General features: G+C 41.6%; 1 protein-coding gene across 1 annotated transcript; it reads right to left on the minus strand.

Moving 5' to 3' along the window:
- Positions 1-269: 269 nt before the first annotated feature.
- Positions 270-19,247, minus strand: eppk1 (epiplakin 1). The gene is made up of 3 exons (XM_083925437.1): positions 19,166-19,247; positions 14,951-15,064; positions 270-14,734 (listed from the first exon to the last, which is right to left on the minus strand). The coding sequence occupies exon 3, from the start codon at positions 14,718-14,720 to the stop codon at positions 906-908; it is 13,815 nt and encodes a 4,604-aa protein (XP_083781563.1). The 5' UTR covers positions 14,721-14,734; positions 14,951-15,064; positions 19,166-19,247; the 3' UTR covers positions 270-905.
- Positions 19,248-19,448: the final 201 nt, after the last annotated feature.

A 19,448-nucleotide genomic window follows, 5' to 3' on the forward strand; every position in this document is an offset into this window, starting at 1 on the left:
AATAACAAATGTTTGCATTTAATTTGCTGTATTGTTGTTGGGGAGTATTACATGTGTTGTTAGGGCTCTAAAAGTGGTCCAACCCATATGAGCAGTCGTCAACCAGGAAATTATTTTACAGTGTGTGTTTTTCTAAAGTAATGCACATAAGATTTCAAGATGTTCTTACAAAATTGTTGAAAGAAAGACAAGATAAAGCACTCGTATCTCAATTGTTTATTGGGCCATATAATGAAACAGATTTGTACAAAAAAGTACATAGCTGGCTTGCAAGTGAGGGCAAAGCAGAGCATACAAAAACATTCAGATACCAGTTAAAAAAAGCTTTTGTCTGCATGTCATTACATATAATTGTTTCCAGTGTCGAGGTACAAGTATGCTCTCGTTACATGAGTGTAAAAAACAAAAAATCCAAAGACCCTACAAATAATATTAATATATCACAAATCTGAAATGCAGATACTGTTCTGCCATGTTTGGTGTCAGAGGTGATCAGAATTGGGTTACAACAAAGTCACTGAAAACATGAAAAGGCCACAGATGTATAAAATGTATTTTCAGTGTTAGCTCATGAAGCCACATGGCTTTTTCACAGCAAAGGTTTGACACATCTAACACAGGTATAACTAACAAATTCTTGGGTAGAAATGTTATGTGATCATTAGACTCTTGTTTAAATTAGAGACTTTTTCTAGAGCTCTTTTTCAACAGTGTTCAGCATAGGACTCATGCAACTGTCTCTCCTGGACGGCCTAAAATACTTTTTTCTTTGAAAAATGTAGTAAAACTATTTGGTTATGCACAGAAAAATAGTACTAACTGCAATTATGAGTTAACGAAAGGTTAAAAGATTGACAGTGCGAGTTAATCATGAATGAATGCTTGTGTAAAAGGTTTTCTTTCCTTCACCTGTGCAAGGGGAGTAAACTGAGCCCTGTGATGGGATCTGTGACACACCTCTCAACCAGCTGGAGATAGGTGAGGTTCTCTTGAGTGTTGGGGTCAAAAAAGCCCTTGGTGTCATCGTCAGGGTCAGACAGAATCTGATTCATTTCTTCATCAAAGTAACCCCTTGTGTATGCCACCTGTACAGGTACTCTGTGACTGTGAACTGGATCAATTATGCCTCCTGTTGCAATTTGCGCTTCAAGTAGACGAATTCCATGATCTTTCACAATTAGGTCTTTTTTCAAGGCTTGGAACAAAGAAATTGTGTTTCCAGTGTAGGGATCTTTGTAACCTGTAACTGCTCTTTCTGCTGAAAGCAGTTTGTTTTTCCACTCATTGCCAACCACTCTTTGAGCCACAGCTTCCTCTACAGAAAGTTTCTTGTTGTTCACAGGGTCAATGACAAAGCCAGTGGCAGCTTGGGCCTCCAGCAAAACCAGAGAAGTACCAGGAGTCAGCAGACTTTTGCTTTTGGCTTCATAGATGCTTAGGGTCTCTTTGGTGGACTGCAGGTACACTCCTGCAATGCTGTTAGTTCCTTCCAAGTACCTACGTACTGAATCCATTTCACTTACTTCTGTCACTGTGAGTTTTCCAGTAGTAAGATCTTTGTAGAGGTCTTCATTGATGACTTTTGAGTCAAGTAACTCGGTAGCAGTTACATCCTTTCTGATTCCATGGAAGTTTTGAACTTCATTTGTCTCTGTGACTGTAGTGGTGATGGTAGTTGTTGTTGTGCTGCCGTCCACTTTTCTTTCTGGTGGTTGGGACATAACCATTGATGGTGAGGATGTCATGGTCTGCTCGTCAATGATTGTCAGGATTATTTCCAAGAAGCGTTCAATTGTGATTGATCCAGACTTGTACTGTTGTACAAGCTCTCTCCTCTGCTCCTCAGTGATGTATTTGGAGTAGAGCAGATCCCAAAGAGACACTGTTGTTCCTTGGTATTTCCCTCCTGCTCTGGTTGTTGTTGTAGATTTCAGAATGAGTTTTGTTGCCTCATCAACAAAGAAATAAAACTCGCCTTTCTTTGCAATTACCAATAAGCTAAGGCCTGTGATGGGATCTGTGACACACCTCTCAACCAGCTGAAGATAGGTGAGGTTCTCTTGAGTGTTGGGGTCAAAAAAGCCCTTGGTGTCATCATCAGGGTCAGACAGAATCTGATTCATTTCTTCATCAAAGTAACCCCTTGTGTATGCCACCTGTACAGGTACTCTGTGACTGTGAACTGGATCAATTATGCCTCCTGTTGCAATTTGCGCTTCAAGTAGACGAATTCCATGATCTTTCACAATTAGATCTTTCTTCAAGGCTTGGAACAAAGAAATTGTGTTTCCAGTGTAGGGATCTTTGTAACCTGTAACTGCTCTTTCTGCTGAAAGCAGTTTGTTTTTCCACTCACTACCAACCACTCTTTGAGCCACAGCTTCCTCAACTGAAAGTTTCTTGTAGTTCACAGGGTCAATGACAAAGCCAGTGGCAGCTTGGGCCTCCAGCAAAACCAGAGAAGTACCAGGAGTCAGCAGACTTTTGCTTTTGGCTTCATAGATGCTTAGGGTCTCTTTGGTGGACTGCAGGTACACTCCTGCAATGCTGTTAGTTCCCTCCAAGTACTTACGTACTGAATCCATTTCACTTACTTCTGTCACAGTGAGTTTTCCAGTAGTAAGATCTTTGTAGAGGTCTTCATTGATGACTTTTGAGTCAAGTAACTCAGTAGCAGTTACATCCTTTCTGATTCCATGGAAGTTTTGAACTTCATTTGTCTCTGTGACTGTAGTGGTGATGGTAGTTGTTGTTGTGCTGCCGTCCACTTTTCTTTCTGGTGGTTGGGACATAACCATTGATGGTGAGGATGTCATGGTCTGCTCCTCAATGATTGTCAGGATTATTTCCAAGAAGCGTTCAATTGTGATTGATCCAGACTTGTACTGTTGTACAAGATCTCTCCTCTGCTCCTCAGTGATGTATTTGGAGTAGAGCAGATCCCAAAGAGACACTGTTGTTCCTTGGTATTTCCCTCCTGCTCTGGTTGTTGTTGTAGATTTCAGAATGAGTTTTGTTGCCTCATCAACAAAGAAATAAAACTCGCCTTTCTTTGCAATTACCAATAAGCTAAGGCCTGTGATGGGATCTGTGACACACCTCTCAACCAGCTGAAGATAGGTGAGGTTCTCTTGAGTGTTTGGGTCAAAAAAGCCCTTGGTGTCATCATCAGGGTCAGACAGGATCTGATTCATTTCTTCATCAAAGTAACCCCTTGTGTATGCCACCTGTACAGGTACTCTGTGACTGTGAACTGGATCAATTATGCCTCCTGTTGCAATTTGCGCTTCAAGTAGACGAATTCCATGATCTTTCACAATTAGATCTTTTTTCAAGGCTTGGAACAGAGAAATTGTGTTTCCAGTGTAGGGATCTTTGTAACCTGTAACTGCTCTTTCTGCTGAAAGCAGTTTGTTTTTCCACTCACTGCCAACCACTCTTTGAGCCACAGCTTCCTCAACTGAAAGTTTCTTGTTGTTCACAGGGTCAATGACAAAGCCAGTGGCAGCTTGGGCCTCCAGCAAAACCAGAGAAGTACCAGGAGTCAGCAGACTTTTGCTTTTGGCTTCATAGATGCTTAGGGTCTCTTTGGTGGACTGCAGGTACACTCCTGCAATGCTGTTAGTTCCCTCCAAGTACTTACGTACTGAATCCATTTCACTTACTTCTGTCACAGTGAGTTTTCCAGTAGTAAGATCTTTGTAGAGGTCTTCATTGATGACTTTTGAGTCAAGTAACTCGGTAGCAGTTACATCCTTTCTGATACCATGGAAGTTTTGAACTTCATTTGTCTCTGTGACTGTAGTGGTGATGGTAGTTGTTGTTGTGCTGCCGTCCACTTTTCTTTCTGGTGGTTGGGACATAACCATTGATGGTGAGGATGTCATGGTCTGCTCGTCAATGATTGTCAGGATTATTTCCAAGAAGCGTTTAATTGTGATTGATCCAGACTTGTACTGTTGTACAAGCTCTCTCCTCTGCTCCTCAGTGATGTATTTGGAGTAGAGCAGATCCCAAAGAGACACTGTTGTTTCTTGGTATTTCCCTCCTGCTCTGGTTGTTGTTGTAGATTTCAGAATGAGTTTTGTTGCCTCATCAACAAAGAAATAAAACTCGCCTTTCTTTGCAATTACCAATAAGCTAAGGCCTGTGATGGGATCTGTGACACACCTCTCAACCAGCTGAAGATAGGTGAGGTTCTCTTGAGTGTTGGGGTCAAAAAAGCCCTTGGTGTCATCATCAGGGTCAGACAGGATCTGATTCATTTCTTCGTCAAAGTAACCCCTTGTGTATGCCACCTGTACAGGTACTCTGTGACTGTGAACTGGATCAATTATGCCTCCTGTTGCAATTTGCGCTTCAAGTAGACGAATTCCATGATCTTTCACAATTAGATCTTTTTTCAAGGCTTGGAACAAAGAAATTGTGTTTCCAGTGTAGGGATCTTTGTAACCTGTAACTGCTCTTTCTGCTGAAAGCAGTTTGTTTTTCCACTCACTGCCAACCACTCTTTGAGCCACAGCTTCCTCAACTGAAAGTTTCTTGTTGTTCACAGGGTCAATGACAAAGCCAGTGGCAGCTTGGGCCTCCAGCAAAACCAGAGAAGTACCAGGAGTCAGCAGACTTTTGCTTTTGGCTTCATAGATGCTTAGGGTCTCTTTGGTGGACTGCAGGTACACTCCTGCAATGCAGTTAGTTCCCTCCAAGTACTTACGTACTGAATCCATTTCACTTACTTCTGTCACTGTGAGTTTTCCAGTAGTAAGATCTTTGTAGAGGTCTTCATTGATGACTTTTGAGTCAAGTAACTCGGTAGCAGTTACATCCTTTCTGATTCCATGGAAGTTTTGAACTTCATTTGTCTCTGTGACTGTAGTGGTGATGGTAGTTGTTGTTGTGCTGCCGTCCACTTTTCTTTCTGGTGGTTGGGACATAACCATTGATGGTGAGGATGTCATGGTCTGCTCGTCAATGATTGTCAGGATTATTTCCAAGAAGCGTTCAATTGTGATTGATCCAGACTTGTACTGTTGTACAAGATCTCTCCTCTGCTCCTCAGTGATGTATTTGGAGTAGAGCAGATCCCACAGAGACACTGTTGTTCCTTGGTATTTCCCTCCTGCTCTGGTTGTTGTTGTAGATTTCAGAATGAGTTTTGTTGCCTCATCAACAAAGAAATAAAACTCGCCTTTCTTTGCAATTACCAATAAGCTAAGGCCTGTGATGGGATCTGTGACACACCTCTCAACCAGCTGAAGATAGGTGAGGTTCTCTTGAGTGTTGGGGTCAAAAAAGCCCTTGGTGTCATCATCAGGGTCAGACAGAATCTGATTCATTTCTTCGTCAAAGTAACCCCTTGTGTACGCCACCTGTACAGGTACTCTGTGACTGTGAACTGGATCAATTATGCCTCCCGTTGCAATTTGCGCTTCAAGTAGGCGAATTCCATGATCTTTCACAATTAGATCTTTTTTCAAGGCTTGGAACAAAGAAATTGTGTTTCCAGTGTAGGGATCTTTGTAACCTGTAACTGCTCTTTCTGCTGAAAGCAGTTTGTTTTTCCACTCACTACCAACCACTCTTTGAGCCACAGCTTCCTCAACTGAAAGTTTCTTGTTGTTCACAGGGTCAATGACAAAGCCAGTGGCAGCTTGGGCCTCCAGCAAAACCAGAGAAGTACCAGGAGTCAGCAGACTTTTGCTTTTGGCTTCATAGATGCTTAGGGTCTCTTTGGTGGACTGCAGGTACACTCCTGCAATGCTGTTAGTTCCCTCCAAGTACTTACGTACTGAATCCATTTCACTTACTTCTGTCACTGTGAGTTTTCCAGTAGTAAGATCTTTGTAGAGGTCTTCATTGATGACTTTTGAGTCAAGTAACTCGGTAGCAGTTACATCCTTTCTGATTCCATGGAAGTTTTGAACTTCGTTTGTCTCTGTGACTGTAGTGGTGATGGTGGTTTTTGTTGTGCTGCCGTCCACTTTTCTTTCTGGTGGTTGGGACATAACCATTGATGGTGAGGATGTCATGGTCTGCTCGTCAATGATTGTCAGGATTATTTCCAAGAAGCGTTCAATTGTGATTGATCCAGACTTGTACTGTTGTACAAGCTCTCTCCTCTGCTCCTCAGTGATGTATTTGGAGTAGAGCAGATCCCAAAGAGACACTGTTGTTCCGTGGTATTTCCCTCCTGCTCTGGTTGTTGTTGTAGATTTCAGAATGAGTTTTGTTGCCTCATCAACAAAGAAATAAAACTCGCCTTTCTTTGCAATTACCAATAAGCTAAGGCCTGTGATGGGATCTGTGACACACCTCTCAACCAGCTGAAGATAGGTGAGGTTCTCTTGAGTGTTGGGGTCAAAAAAGCCCTTGGTGTCATCATCAGGGTCAGACAGAATCTGATTCATTTCTTCGTCAAAGTAACCCCTTGTGTATGCCACCTGTACAGGTACTCTGTGACTGTGAACTGGATCAATTATGCCTCCTGTTGCAATTTGTGCTTCAAGGAGACGAATTCCATGATCTTTCACAATTAGGTCTTTTTTCAAGGCTTGGAACAAAGAAATTGTGTTTCCAGTGTAGGGATCTTTGTAACCTGTAACTGCTCTTTCTGCTGAAAGCAGTTTGTTTTTCCACTCACTACCAACCACTCTTTGAGCCACAGCTTCCTCAACTGAAAGTTTCTTGTTGTTCACAGGGTCAATGACAAAGCCAGTGGCAGCTTGGGCCTCCAGCAAAACCAGAGAAGTACCAGGAGTCAGCAGACTTTTGCTTTTGGCTTCATAGATGCTTAGGGTCTCTTTGGTGGACTGCAGGTACACTCCTGCAATGCTGTTAGTTCCCTCCAAGTACTTACGTACTGAATCCATTTCACTTACTTCTGTCACTGTGAGTTTTCCAGTAGTAAGATCTTTGTAGAGGTCTTCATTGATGACTTTGGATTCAAGTAACTCGGTAGCAGTGACATCCTTTCTGATTCCATGGAAGTTTTGAACTTCATTTGTCTCTGTGACTGTAGTGGTGATGGTAGTTTTTGTTGTGCTGCCGTCCACTTTTCTTTCTGGTGGTTGGGACATAACCATTGATGGTGAGGATGTCATGGTCTGCTCGTCAATGATTGTCAGGATTATTTCCAAGAAGCGTTCAATTGTGATTGATCCAGACTTGTACTGTTGTACAAGCTCTCTCCTCTGCTCCTCAGTGATGTATTTGGAGTAGAGCAGATCCCAAAGAGACACTGTTGTTCCTTGGTATTTCCCTCCTGCTCTGGTTGTTGTTGTAGATTTCAGAATGAGTTTTGTTGCCTCATCAACAAAGAAATAAAACTCGCCTTTCTTTGCAATTACCAATAAGCTAAGGCCTGTGATGGGATCTGTGACACACCTTTCAACCAGCTGAAGATAGGTGAGGTTCTCTTGAGTGTTGGGGTCAAAAAAGCCCTTGGTGTCATCATCAGGGTCAGACAGGATCTGATTCATTTCTTCGTCAAAGTAACCCCTTGTGTATGCCACCTGTACAGGTACTCTGTGACTGTGAACTGGATCAATTATGCCTCCTGTTGCAATTTGCGCTTCAAGTAGACGAATTCCATGATCTTTCACAATTAGATCTTTTTTCAAGGCTTGGAACAAAGAAATTGTGTTCCCAGTGTAGGGATCTTTGTAACCTGTAACTGCTCTTTCTGCTGAAAGCAGTTTGTTTTTCCACTCACTACCAACCACTCTTTGAGCCACAGCTTCCTCAACTGAAAGTTTCTTGTTGTTCACAGGGTCAATGACAAAGCCAGTGGCAGCTTGGGCCTCCAGCAAAACCAGAGAAGTACCAGGAGTCAGCAGACTTTTGCTTTTGGCTTCATAGATGCTTAGGGTCTCTTTGGTGGACTGCAGGTACACGCCTGCAATGCTGTTAGTTCCCTCCAAGTACTTACGTACTGAATCCATTTCACTTACTTCTGTCACTGTGAGTTTTCCAGTAGTAAGATCTTTGTAGAGGTCTTCATTGATGACTTTTGAGTCAAGTAACTCGGTAGCAGTTACATCCTTTCTGATTCCATGGAAGTTTTGAACTTCACTTGTCTCTGTGACTGTAGTGGTGATGGTGGTTGTTGTTGTGCTGCCGTCCACTTTTCTTTCTGGTGGTTGGGACATAACCATTGATGGTGAGGATGTCATGGTCTGCTCGTCAATGATTGTCAGGATTATTTCCAAGAAGCTTTCAATTGTGATTGATCCAGACTTGTACTGTTGTACAAGCTCTCTCCTCTGCTCCTCAGTGATGTATTTGGAGTAGAGCAGATCCCAAAGAGACACTGTTGTTCCATGGTATTTCCCTCCTGCTCTGGTTGTTGTTGTAGATTTCAGAATGAGTTTTGTTGCCTCATCAACAAAGAAATAAAACTCTCCTTTCTTTGCAATTACCAATAAGCTAAGGCCTGTGATGGGATCTGTGACACACCTCTCAACCAGCTGAAGATAGGTGAGGTTCTCTTGAGTGTTGGGGTCAAAAAAGCCCTTGGTGTCATCATCAGGGTCAGACAGAATCTGATTCATTTCTTCATCAAAGTAACCCCTTGTGTATGCCACCTGTACAGGTACTCTGTGACTGTGAACTGGATCAATTATGCCTCCTGTTGCAATTTGCGCTTCAAGTAGACGAATTCCATGATCTTTCACAATTAGATCTTTTTTCAAGGCTTGGAACAAAGAAATTGTGTTTCCAGTGTAGGGATCTTTGTAACCTGTAACTGCTCTTTCTGCTGAAAGCAGTTTGTTTTTCCACTCACTACCAACCACTCTTTGAGCCACAGCTTCCTCAACTGAAAGTTTCTTGTTGTTCACAGGGTCAATGACAAAGCCAGTGGCAGCTTGGGCCTCCAGCAAAACCAGAGAAGTACCAGGAGTCAGCAGACTTTTGCTTTTGGCTTCATAGATGCTTAGGGTCTCTTTGGTGGACTGCAGGTACACTCCTGCAATGCTGTTAGTTCCCTCCAAGTACTTACGTACTGAATCCATTTCACTTACTTCTGTCACTGTGAGTTTTCCAGTAGTAAGATCTTTGTAGAGGTCTTCATTGATGACTTTTGAGTCAAGTAACTCGGTAGCAGTTACATCCTTTCTGATACCATGGAAGTTTTGAACTTCATTTGTCTCTGTGACTGTAGTGGTGATGGTAGTTGTCGTTGTACTGCCGTCCACTTTTCTTTCTGGTGGTTGGGACATAACCATTGATGGTGAGGATGTCATGGTCTGCTCGTCAATGATTGTCAGGATTATTTCCAAGAAGCGTTTAATTGTGATTGATCCAGACTTGTACTGTTGTACAAGATCTCTCCTCTGCTCCTCAGTGATGTATTTGGAGTAGAGCAGATCCCAAAGAGACACTGTTGTTCCGTGGTATTTCCCTCCTGCTCTGGTTGTTGTTGTAGATTTCAGAATGAGTTTTGTTGCCTCATCAACAAAGAAATAAAACTCTCCTTTCTTTACAATGGACAGTAAGTTAAGTCCCGTAATTGGGTCTACAACACACCTCTCAATGAGCTGGAGATAGGTGAGATTATCTTGGGTGTTGGGATCAAAAAAGCCCTTGGTGTCATCATCAGGGTCAGACAGAATCTCATTCATTTCTTCATCAAAGTAACCCCTTTGATATGCCACCTGTACAGGTACTCTGTGACTGTGAACTGGATCAATTATGCCTCCTGTTGCAATTTGCGCTTCAAGGAGACGTATTCCGTGATCTTTCACAATTAGATCTTTCTTCAACGCCTGGAACAAAGAAATTGTGTTTCCAGTGTAGGGATCTTTATACCCTGTAACTGCTCGTTCTGCTGAAAGCAGTTTGTTTTTCCACTCACTACCAACCACTCTTTGTGCCACAGCTTCCTCTACAGAAAGTTTCTTGTTGTTCACAGGGTCAATGACAAAGCCAGTGGCAGCTTGGGCCTCTAGTAGCACAAGAGATGTTCCAGGGGTCAGCAGGCTTCTGGATTTCGCTTCATAGATGCTCATAACCTTCTTTGTAGATTCAACTCTGACTCCAGCTATACAGTTTGTAGCTCCCAGGTACTTCTGAATTGACTCCATTTTGTCAACATTCTCTTCAGTTACTTCCCCTTGTATAATTTGTGTGAAAAGCTCCTTTGAGATAATCTTTGACTCATACAACTCACTGGCTGAGACCTGCTTTCTTAACCCTTTGAACTTTCTTTCTTTGGATGATACCTCTGTAATGATAATTGTGAGTATTTCAATTATCTCCTCTATTGTCATGGTTCTTGTTTTGTATTGTTGAATGAGCTGCTCCCTTTTTGATTCTGATATGTATTCAGAAAGTAGCACTTCCCACAATGTCACCTCCTTTTCTTTAAATTTTCCTGCATCCATGGTGATTGTTTTGTTTTTGAATGTAAGCTCTATTTGTTCATCCGTGTGGAATTCATGGGATTCTTCTTGATACAGGGGTAAAAGAAGTAGCCCGGTTTCAGGATCTTTCTCGCATCGCTTGATCAGCTGAAGGTATGAGAGGTTTTCTTTGGTGTTTGGGTCAAAGAATCCCTTTGCCTCCTCAGTGGGGTTCAACAGTATTTTGCGAATTTCTTCATCCAGATATCCCATTTTAATGGCAACATGAACAGGTAGCCTGTGACTTTGATTCGGGTCTATAATTCCTCCAGTTGCTATCTGTGCCTCAAGAAGACGAATGCCATCACTTCTTTGAATCAGCTGTTCATCCATGGCTTCAAACAGTGATATTGTTGCATCTGTGTATGGATCTTTGTAGCCTGTGACGGCTCGCTCAGCTGAGAGAAGTTGCTCATGTACATCTGGTCCAATTACTTTCTCTCTTGCTGCCTCATCAACGGTATATAACTTGTTTTTTAGAGGATCAATGACCCATCCTGTTGCAGCCTGTGCTTCAAGCAATATAAGTGCAATGCCAGGTGTCAACAGATCTTCCTTCTTTGCTTCATATATGCCCATTATTTTCTTGGATGGATAAACCTTAATTCCAGCAATACTTCCTGTTCCCTTCAGGTATCCACTCGTAGGTTCACATTGGGTCACTCCTTCAAGAGTGAGTTTTCCTTCTTGCACCTGTTTAAATGTATCTGCATTAATGATATCAGAATCAAGTAGTTGTTTAGCAGAGACAAGTTTTCTCAGGCCCATTGTCATTTTGGGAGTATCACTCTCCAGTTTTTCAATTGTGGAAATCACTAATGTGATTAGAGTTTGCGTTGTAATCTTCCTTGTTCTGTATTTGTCAAAGAATTCAAGCTGCTGATCCTCTGTAAAGTACCCAGAGTGGATCAAGTCCCATAGAGAAACGGATTTTCCTGAGTAGCGTCCAACCGATATGTTCACAGCTGTCTTTTCAAACTCTTGCTTTATCTCTGTGTTTGTGTACATTTTTGCCTTTGTTTCTGTAGCTTTTGGTTTGTCATTCAGTGGCAGGAGAAACAGTCCTGTTTCCTTATCTTTTACACATTTACCCAACATCTCCATATATGTCAGATTTTGTTGTGTCTTTGGGTCAAAAAAGCCTTTTGTGTCATCAGTTGGGTCTGAAAGGATCTGATTAAGTTCTGCATCAAAATATCCTTTCTTGTATGCAACCTCGAGAGGTAAGTGAAGACACTTTACAGGATCAATGATGCCACCTGTAGCAAGCTGGGCCTCAAGTAAACGGATGGCATGCTGCTTGACAATTAGATCTTTTTGCAAGGCTTGGAAAAGTGAGATCTTCTGACCAGTGTATGGATCTTTATAACCAGTGACAGCCCTCTCTGCAGACAAAAGCTTTTCATGCATCTGTGGACCTATTACCTTCTCTCTGAGTGCTTGTTCCACTGTCAGTTTTTTGTTTTTCAGAGGATCAACAATGAACCCTGTGGCTGCTTGTGCTTCAAGGAGGCAAAGGGCAGTGCTCGGTGTGAGAATGCCAACTCTCTGTGCCTCGTAGATGCTTAGCTTCTGATTGGAGGGATGGAGTATGACCCCAGCCACACAATGTTTCCCTTCTAGGTAGGCTCTCACACTGTCCATTTTCATCACATCAGTGCTTGTCATCTTTCCTTCGACCAAACAGTTGTATGTTATTTCATCCACAATGTCAAGCTCCAAAAGATCCACAACAGACACTTCTCCTCTGAGACCTTCAAAGTTCAGCCCTTCATGCCGTTTGATCTCCTTACTCTCAATGATCTCTAGAATGGTGACAATGAGGTGTTCAATTGTGATTTTCCTTGACTTGAAGAGCTTGAAAAACTCCTGTCTTCTATCCTCAGTCAGATACTCTGAATTGATGAGATCCCACAGTGTTGTGTGCTTGTTCTTGAACCTTCCATACTTAACAGTAACTGTTCTTGTTTTGAATGTTTCCCTAATATTATCATCTATGTTAATTTTGTTACTTTTGCTTTTGAGTGGCAAGAGGTTCAGACCTGTACTGGGATCTCTGACGCATCTTGCCATTAGCTGCAAGTATGTCAGGTTTTCATGGGTGTTGGGATCAAAGAATCCTTTGGTGTCATCACTTGGATCACTCAGGATCTCATTCATTTCCTCATTAAAGTATCCCCTCTTATAGGCCACATGGACAGGAATGCGATGGCTGTTTACTGGGTCAATGATCCCTCCAGTGGCAATTTGTGCCTCCAGGAGTCTAATTCCATGGTCTTTTAGGATGAGATCTTTTTGCATGGCTTGGAACAAAGAGATTGTTTTGCCATCATATGGACTTTTATACCCAGTGACCGCTTTCTCAGCTGAGCGCAACTTTTGACAGACATCAGGCCCAACTATCTTCGCTTTGACAGCACCATCCACTGTAAACTTCCTGTTTCCAATAGGGTCAATTATGAACCCTGTTGCTGCCTGTGCTTCCAGTAGAATCAGAGCAGTTCCTGGCATCAGCTTTCCTTTTTGTTTGGCCTGGTAGATGGTCATGATTTGAGAATCAGGAAGCAGAATGCCTGCGATGCTGTCTTTCCCCTGTAGGTACACATTTACATTTTCATCTTCTATCACTTCCTTCACAGACATTTTTCCTGTTTTCAGATCCTCTAGAACCTTCTTACTAATGATATCTGCTTCCACAAGCTGCTTGGCTGTGACAGTTTCTCTGATGCCTTCAAAGACCACATTAGTTGTTTTCACAGACTTTTCTATGACTTCCAGAACCATTGTGATAATCATCTTGATATTGAGCTTCCCCTCTCTGTACTTTTGAATGATGTCTCGCCTCTGGTTTTCCTCAAAATATTCTGACATCAGAAGTTCCCACAGAGATACTGTCATGCCCATGTACTTCCCACATGTCACGTTCACCTTCTCCTTTTTAAAGGCCATTTTAGTTTGGTAGTCAATGAAGTGGAAATTCAGCCCATCTGACTTATCAAGGACAGGGAGAAGGCACAGTCCAGTGATGGGATCAATGACGCATCTTTCCATCAGCTGAAGGTAAGTTAGATTATCTTCTGTGTTTGGGTCAAAAAAACCCTTTGTGTCATCCCCTGAATTCTCTAGTATGGCATTCATTTCTTCATTGAAATAACCTCTCTTGAAGGCCACTTCTCTTGGTAGTCTGTGGCTGTTGATCGGGTCTATTATTCCACCTGTAGCGATTTGGGCCTCAAGTAGGCGTATCCCATGCTCCTTAACGATGAGGTCTTTTGACAATGCTTGAAACAGGGATATAGTTTCACCTGAGTATGGGTCTTTGTATCCAGTTACTGCCCGCTCAGCAGAACGCAGCTTTGCATGATACTCTGGGCCAACAAGTTTGTTTTTGACGGACTCCTCCACAGTGAACTTTTTGTTTTCTACAGGATCAATCATGAATCCAGTCGCCGCTTGTGCCTCCAGTAGCACTAGTGCTGTTCCGGGCATCAGTACGCCTTTCTTCATGGCTTGATAAATGCTCATTCTCTGATTGGATGAGAAAATAGCAATGCCTGCGATACTGCCTTTGCCCTGTAGGTACTCTTTCACTGTTTCCATCAACATCACATCCTGCGTTGTGGTTTTTCCCTTCTGTAGGTCATCAAACGTTTCTTTGTTGATGATCTTTGATTCGAGGAGTTCAGTGGAGGAAATGCCTCTTCGCAGGCCTTTGAATGTGATGCAAACAGGAAGTAGCAACAGGCCAGTGTCAGGCTCCACAGTGCATTTCTCTTGGAAGTTTTGGTAGTTAAGATTTTCCTGCAAGTTTGGATTGTAGAACACTTTGAGCTCTGACATTTGGTCATTGAGTAAACCTTTTTCATAGTATCCCTTTTGAATTGCAGATTCAACTGAAATCTTTGTCTTCTCCACAGGATCGAACAGACCTTGTGTGGCAATCTGTGCTTCCAGCAGCCTCAATCCGTAATCTCTTGGAACTAAATCTTTTTGCATAGCTTGGTATACAGATATCATTTGGTTGGTGTAGGGGTCTACATAGCCACTGACAGCTTTTTCTGCTGTGAGGAGTTTCTCTTTCATCTCCGGCCCAACTATTCCCTCCTTAACAGCATCTGCAACAGGAAGTATTCGATTGTTTATCGGGTCTACGATGCCCACTGTGGCTGCTTGTGCTTCAAGCAGGGCTAAAGCTGTTCCTGGCCTAAGCAGACGTTTCTTCATGGCTTGATATATAGTTATTTTCTCCTTTGTTTTCTCCAGAAATATTCCAGCCACAGGTCCGTGGACCTCTGTGTGGCCATTTTGCTGGGAATCCATCTTGGCCTAAAGAACTGTATAACACAAAAACAGTTGTTTAAATTGGTTTGGATATTACATGCATTGTCTGTAAGTATCAGAAGAACATTTATGTCCATTGCCAAGTTTTATAGATAGAGATTTATATGAAGAGATTATTAACAGGGTTAAAATAATAAGCCATTCATCAGCTGCACAAAATGTTAATAATTGCATGGTCATTTTTACAATATTTGGCCTGTCTTCCAAACCTTTTAGGTTATTTATGAGTCTGGGCCCTGGGACGCTTCAGATCTTCCAAAATCCAGGATAAAGACCAAAGGTACTGGGCCTTTTATGGTCCGCAGGGCTTCGAAACTCCGTCCCTGTCGAAATAAGGCAAGTAAAAAAATATTTGTTTATCAAATGTCTTCCTCACAAGCATCATGCTTATGATTTGATGTTGTTATTTTATGATATGTGGTTAAAATATGTATTGCACCTGTTTATTTAGCCAGTTATTGGCTTGTTTTAAGTGACACCATAAAGTTTAATTGATTTACACCTGATATCAGATTTGTTATCAACCAAGTCAAAGCAAGAATATAATCCAATTTTCTTTATACATAATTCCTGCACGAGTATGTGATGCACATAGATAAATATATAATTAAGGTTAACACTTTTTTTAAAAATCTCATTTCATCATGTCCCTGCACGGATTAGAAATGAACTCTCTGTCAGTTCATGAACTTGTTTCACAAGCATCGTGTATTTGTTTTGGCATGGCAAGACGTAATGCCTCAAAACTGGAACAGCTACATGCCCTATGTTGTAACAACACTATGCAATTCTTTAACCTTTAAACCTCATCCTTATACAGTAACTCTCTATATTTAGTGGCTGCTCTCTGCGTCTGATATTGATGCACAAGGCACTCTGACTGGCTATCCCAACAAACACACAGAGAAACTCAGACAACAATGCACAGACGGAGAGTGACTTAATCCTCTGCTCAGGATGCTGTTACTCCACTATATCTTTACATAAACTAAATATTTGTTTGCTGCTTGAGTCAAACTACGTAGTGTCAACTCAGTAAATACATCAGTGAAGTTGCATCCAAATCCAGCCCTTGTGGCGGTATCTTTTTGCATTTTAGGATAAAGGATATTTTTCTGAGCTTGAGGTTGAAATCGAAAGTAATTGAGATGCAGTAATGAAAAAGACCAACATTCAAGTTTGAACACTGTTAGGTGACCTCATTGAAATAAGTGAGAAGAATACCATTTTCCCTTTCCACTCCTTTCTGTTGAAAGGTTAATAGCTGAGTTTTATTTGACATATGATGTCATTGCCTCCAGTAAGAGTGAATATTTCACTCTCAGAAAACAAGGTGTGGACTGGATCTCTGCCAAGACGTCCATAAATCTGCTCACGGTGTTAATGCACATCTGAGTCAGTCATTCTAGACAAGGATCTGTTCTTACATTATTACTTACATATGTTACTCACTGTGGGAATTCTGTCAGAAAACCACATGAATGAGGTTTTCTGCATGAGATGCAAATCGTACAATAGCTTATGAGTGTCTTTGAGGCTCTCCTGTCATTTTTAAGTGGACTGAAGGTGTGTACGGTTTTCCACTACATGCAATGCAACAGCTGTTAAGTCACTGTGCTGCTGTTACATCATAACGATGACAACCGACAGTCACACAATGTCCGCACATGTAAAGTAGACTGTTGTATTTGTTCAACAGCAGCAGTCATGCTCTGCTGCGGTATCTCTGCACCGTCACCCACTTTGTAAATGTTTGAAAGTCTTTTTCATTTGTTGAACATTTACATTTATTACACCGTGTGGGTCTGCTTATCATATCGTAAAGGCAAATGCATCATCTGTGTGAAGCTCGAGTGTTAACATATATACTGTTGAGTCTGCTTTTAGTACTTAAATTAGTCAAATACACTCTCCCGCCCCAGAGGAGATAGTGTCCGTTAAATACAGCAGTGCCATTTACAAGTAAATGCTTCATTCTCCATTCATCTCTGAGTTTAATTGTAATAAAAGGAGGCTTGACTTCACTTGTTACACTTATTTTGCCTCAAGAAGTTCTCTAAGTGCATGCAGCAGTTCAACACTCAGTGGCCACTTCATTAGGGACACCTGTACAATCGATTGCTGTCCAATACATCAGCCCTGCCCTAACATCTCCCTTTACAAGGCCCATAATGTAAATTGAATTATATGTTTATTATTGAGGTCATGGTTAAAGGTGTTGAACATGGCTGTGGGGAAGACCTCTAAATATAATGCAGTCCAGTACAACACACCAGCACGGAAAGATATCGTTTTAATTAGCACCTCTATGACAGTGTCAACAAAAACGAAACATTACAGGAGTCATAAAATAGACTTCATGGCAGGGCGTCTGTATTGGATTGCACATAAATGCAAGGTGCTATATAAATAAATATATTATTAGATTAGCTTTTACAGCAGGGTATAAACACCTCATCTGTTTGGATTCAGTCACTAATGAAATTCTAATTTTGGCTGCAATGATTATTATCGATTTACCTGCCGTTCATTGTTCGGGCTATAAAACACTGGAGAGGCAGCAATTGAACTGTGTTATAGCCCGAAGTGATATCTTCAGGTAGCTTATTCTCTCCCGCCAACACACCAAAACCCACATGTTAGTTTACCATAATGGTGAACAAAGAAACAAAGCACTTTCTCCCAATTAAGAAGCTGGGGCGATGTTTGGCATACTATTTTATCATGCATAATTATTAATCAATACCATGTGAATAAACAAGTCAATAGTCAATTAATCGTTACAATTTCAATTCCAATGACGCCACCTTTACTTTTGACCTGTCACCAGACCGTTAAATAACACTTTCATTCATTCTTTCAACCTACAAAGCAAATCTGGATCACTTTGACTGATGTTTCATGACATAAAATGACTTAATGAATGCATTATATACCAGTAGGGATGCACCCATCCGACCTTTTCAGTCCTGGTATCGATCTTATACCAAGCTTTAATTAACCAGCTGAATTCCTCACTGTGCAGATTAGACTGGGATCATTATTACTTATGTGTAAGGCAACATCACGCTTGACTTACTAAGCCTTGCCTTCCTAACTTTGTAAAAGAAAATGTACCAAGATATACATTTTGTGAATTGTTATTTATTAGTAAAATAATAAATTATCCACCAAAACTCAAGAGAATTAACATGGATTACAATTCAAGTGTAAAATGTTTAGATGCAGCAACAAATTGGTTCAAATTCAATCAGTAATTAATATTCCAGTATAAAATGTACATAGTATATAAACAGAATTAAAATGAGTCGCTCGGCCCCATTGTCACAGATCCCTGATCCAGCGATTTGAGTCAGTACCGGTCCAGTATCAGTAACAGTGCATGCCTATATACCAGGGGTGTCAAACTGATCACCAATCAAAAAAACACCTGGTCCAACAAATCAACTGTGTGAAGACAGTTCAGGTGATGGAGTAAGTCGAGTCAGGTGTGTTTTTGATTGGTTGGAATGAAAACCTGCAGCCACACGGCCCTTTACTGGATCACTTTGACACCCATGCTATATACCATCAGTTCAATAAGGAGAAAGTCTTACGTCTTTGTGTTGATTACAAAGAAAAACTGATTCACTGGCACTGATTAACGGCCAAAACTGAAACTTTTCACGAGGAAAGCCCAATGACAGGTCACGCCTACTTGTCTGGATGAGTTATAAGGTTTCAGTAGCTTCGATTTAGCCAAGAATCTGTCTGAACGACAAAAGACTTTATTGGGGCCAACCCTGCACACCTGCTGTCTTTGTGTCTTGAAGACAAAAAAAAGCTGTAGACCAATTTTAAAACTAACACCACACTGCAAATTGTCTTATTGTTCTCACCTTTGAGTCACATACAGTGAGGACAAATCATATCTGATACTCGTCTTTGAAGTCTCGACACCATCGCAGCAGTAAAACACACGGGAATGAATGAGGCAATGCAGTGTTATTTGTTGCATAACAGTTTCTGCTGCTGTGGAAAACTTAGGATTTTCATTATGTGTGTCAACAGCCCCGAGGGTGATCTAGAGAAAATGTTCGTACTTGTCACAAGTGGGAACAGTGACCTGCATGCCTACATTGTGTAAAGCTTTGTCCTAACAAGTGTGGTCAAAGGTAATCAGCGAGGAATGTTTGCTTTCCCCGTTTTTTGTCAGAAGGGTGTTGGCTGACAGTGCAGGATACAAAGAGTTATTCACCTCCTTTGGCTGTTTCGTCACTTTCCAAGCCACACTCAAAAGAAACCAAGCTGCAGGTTAAATGTGGTTTTAACAACACTTTCACTGAGAGATTGAACTTTTCCTTCAGAAGAATACTCATTTTATTTAAAACTTAGAAACAGAAGACATTCAATCACCAATCTTTAAAAAAACAACCAGCTCTTACCTGACGTATGTGATGTAGAAAGTACCCCTCTGGTTAGCAGTCGATCTCAGCCGGTGTGAGAGTTGTTTGGATTTTGAGGTGCTCCCAACATCTCAGAGGTAGTCCTCCGCCACCGGTCAGATATACAGCAGGTCCAGCTGTTTAGTCCCTCCCCTCCTGAGGAACACCCTCCTCTTTTCCGACTGTGAGGGAGTAACGGCCTGACATCTCTTTGCACTGTTGCTCAGGATGCCAGGAATTCCTGCAGACTTCCTTAGAGCGTGTCCATTGTGCTCTTAAACAA

The sequence above is a fragment of the Echiichthys vipera genome (assembly GCF_963691815.1).
Source record: "Echiichthys vipera genome assembly, chromosome: 13".
Lineage (NCBI taxonomy): Eukaryota > Metazoa > Chordata > Actinopteri > Perciformes > Trachinidae > Echiichthys > Echiichthys vipera.

What these genes read in the sequence shown, in the direction of transcription:
- eppk1 (XM_083925437.1), bottom strand. Translation starts at nt 14,720, where the DNA reads ATGGATTCCCAGCAAAATGGCCACACAGAGGTCCACGGACCTGTGGCT.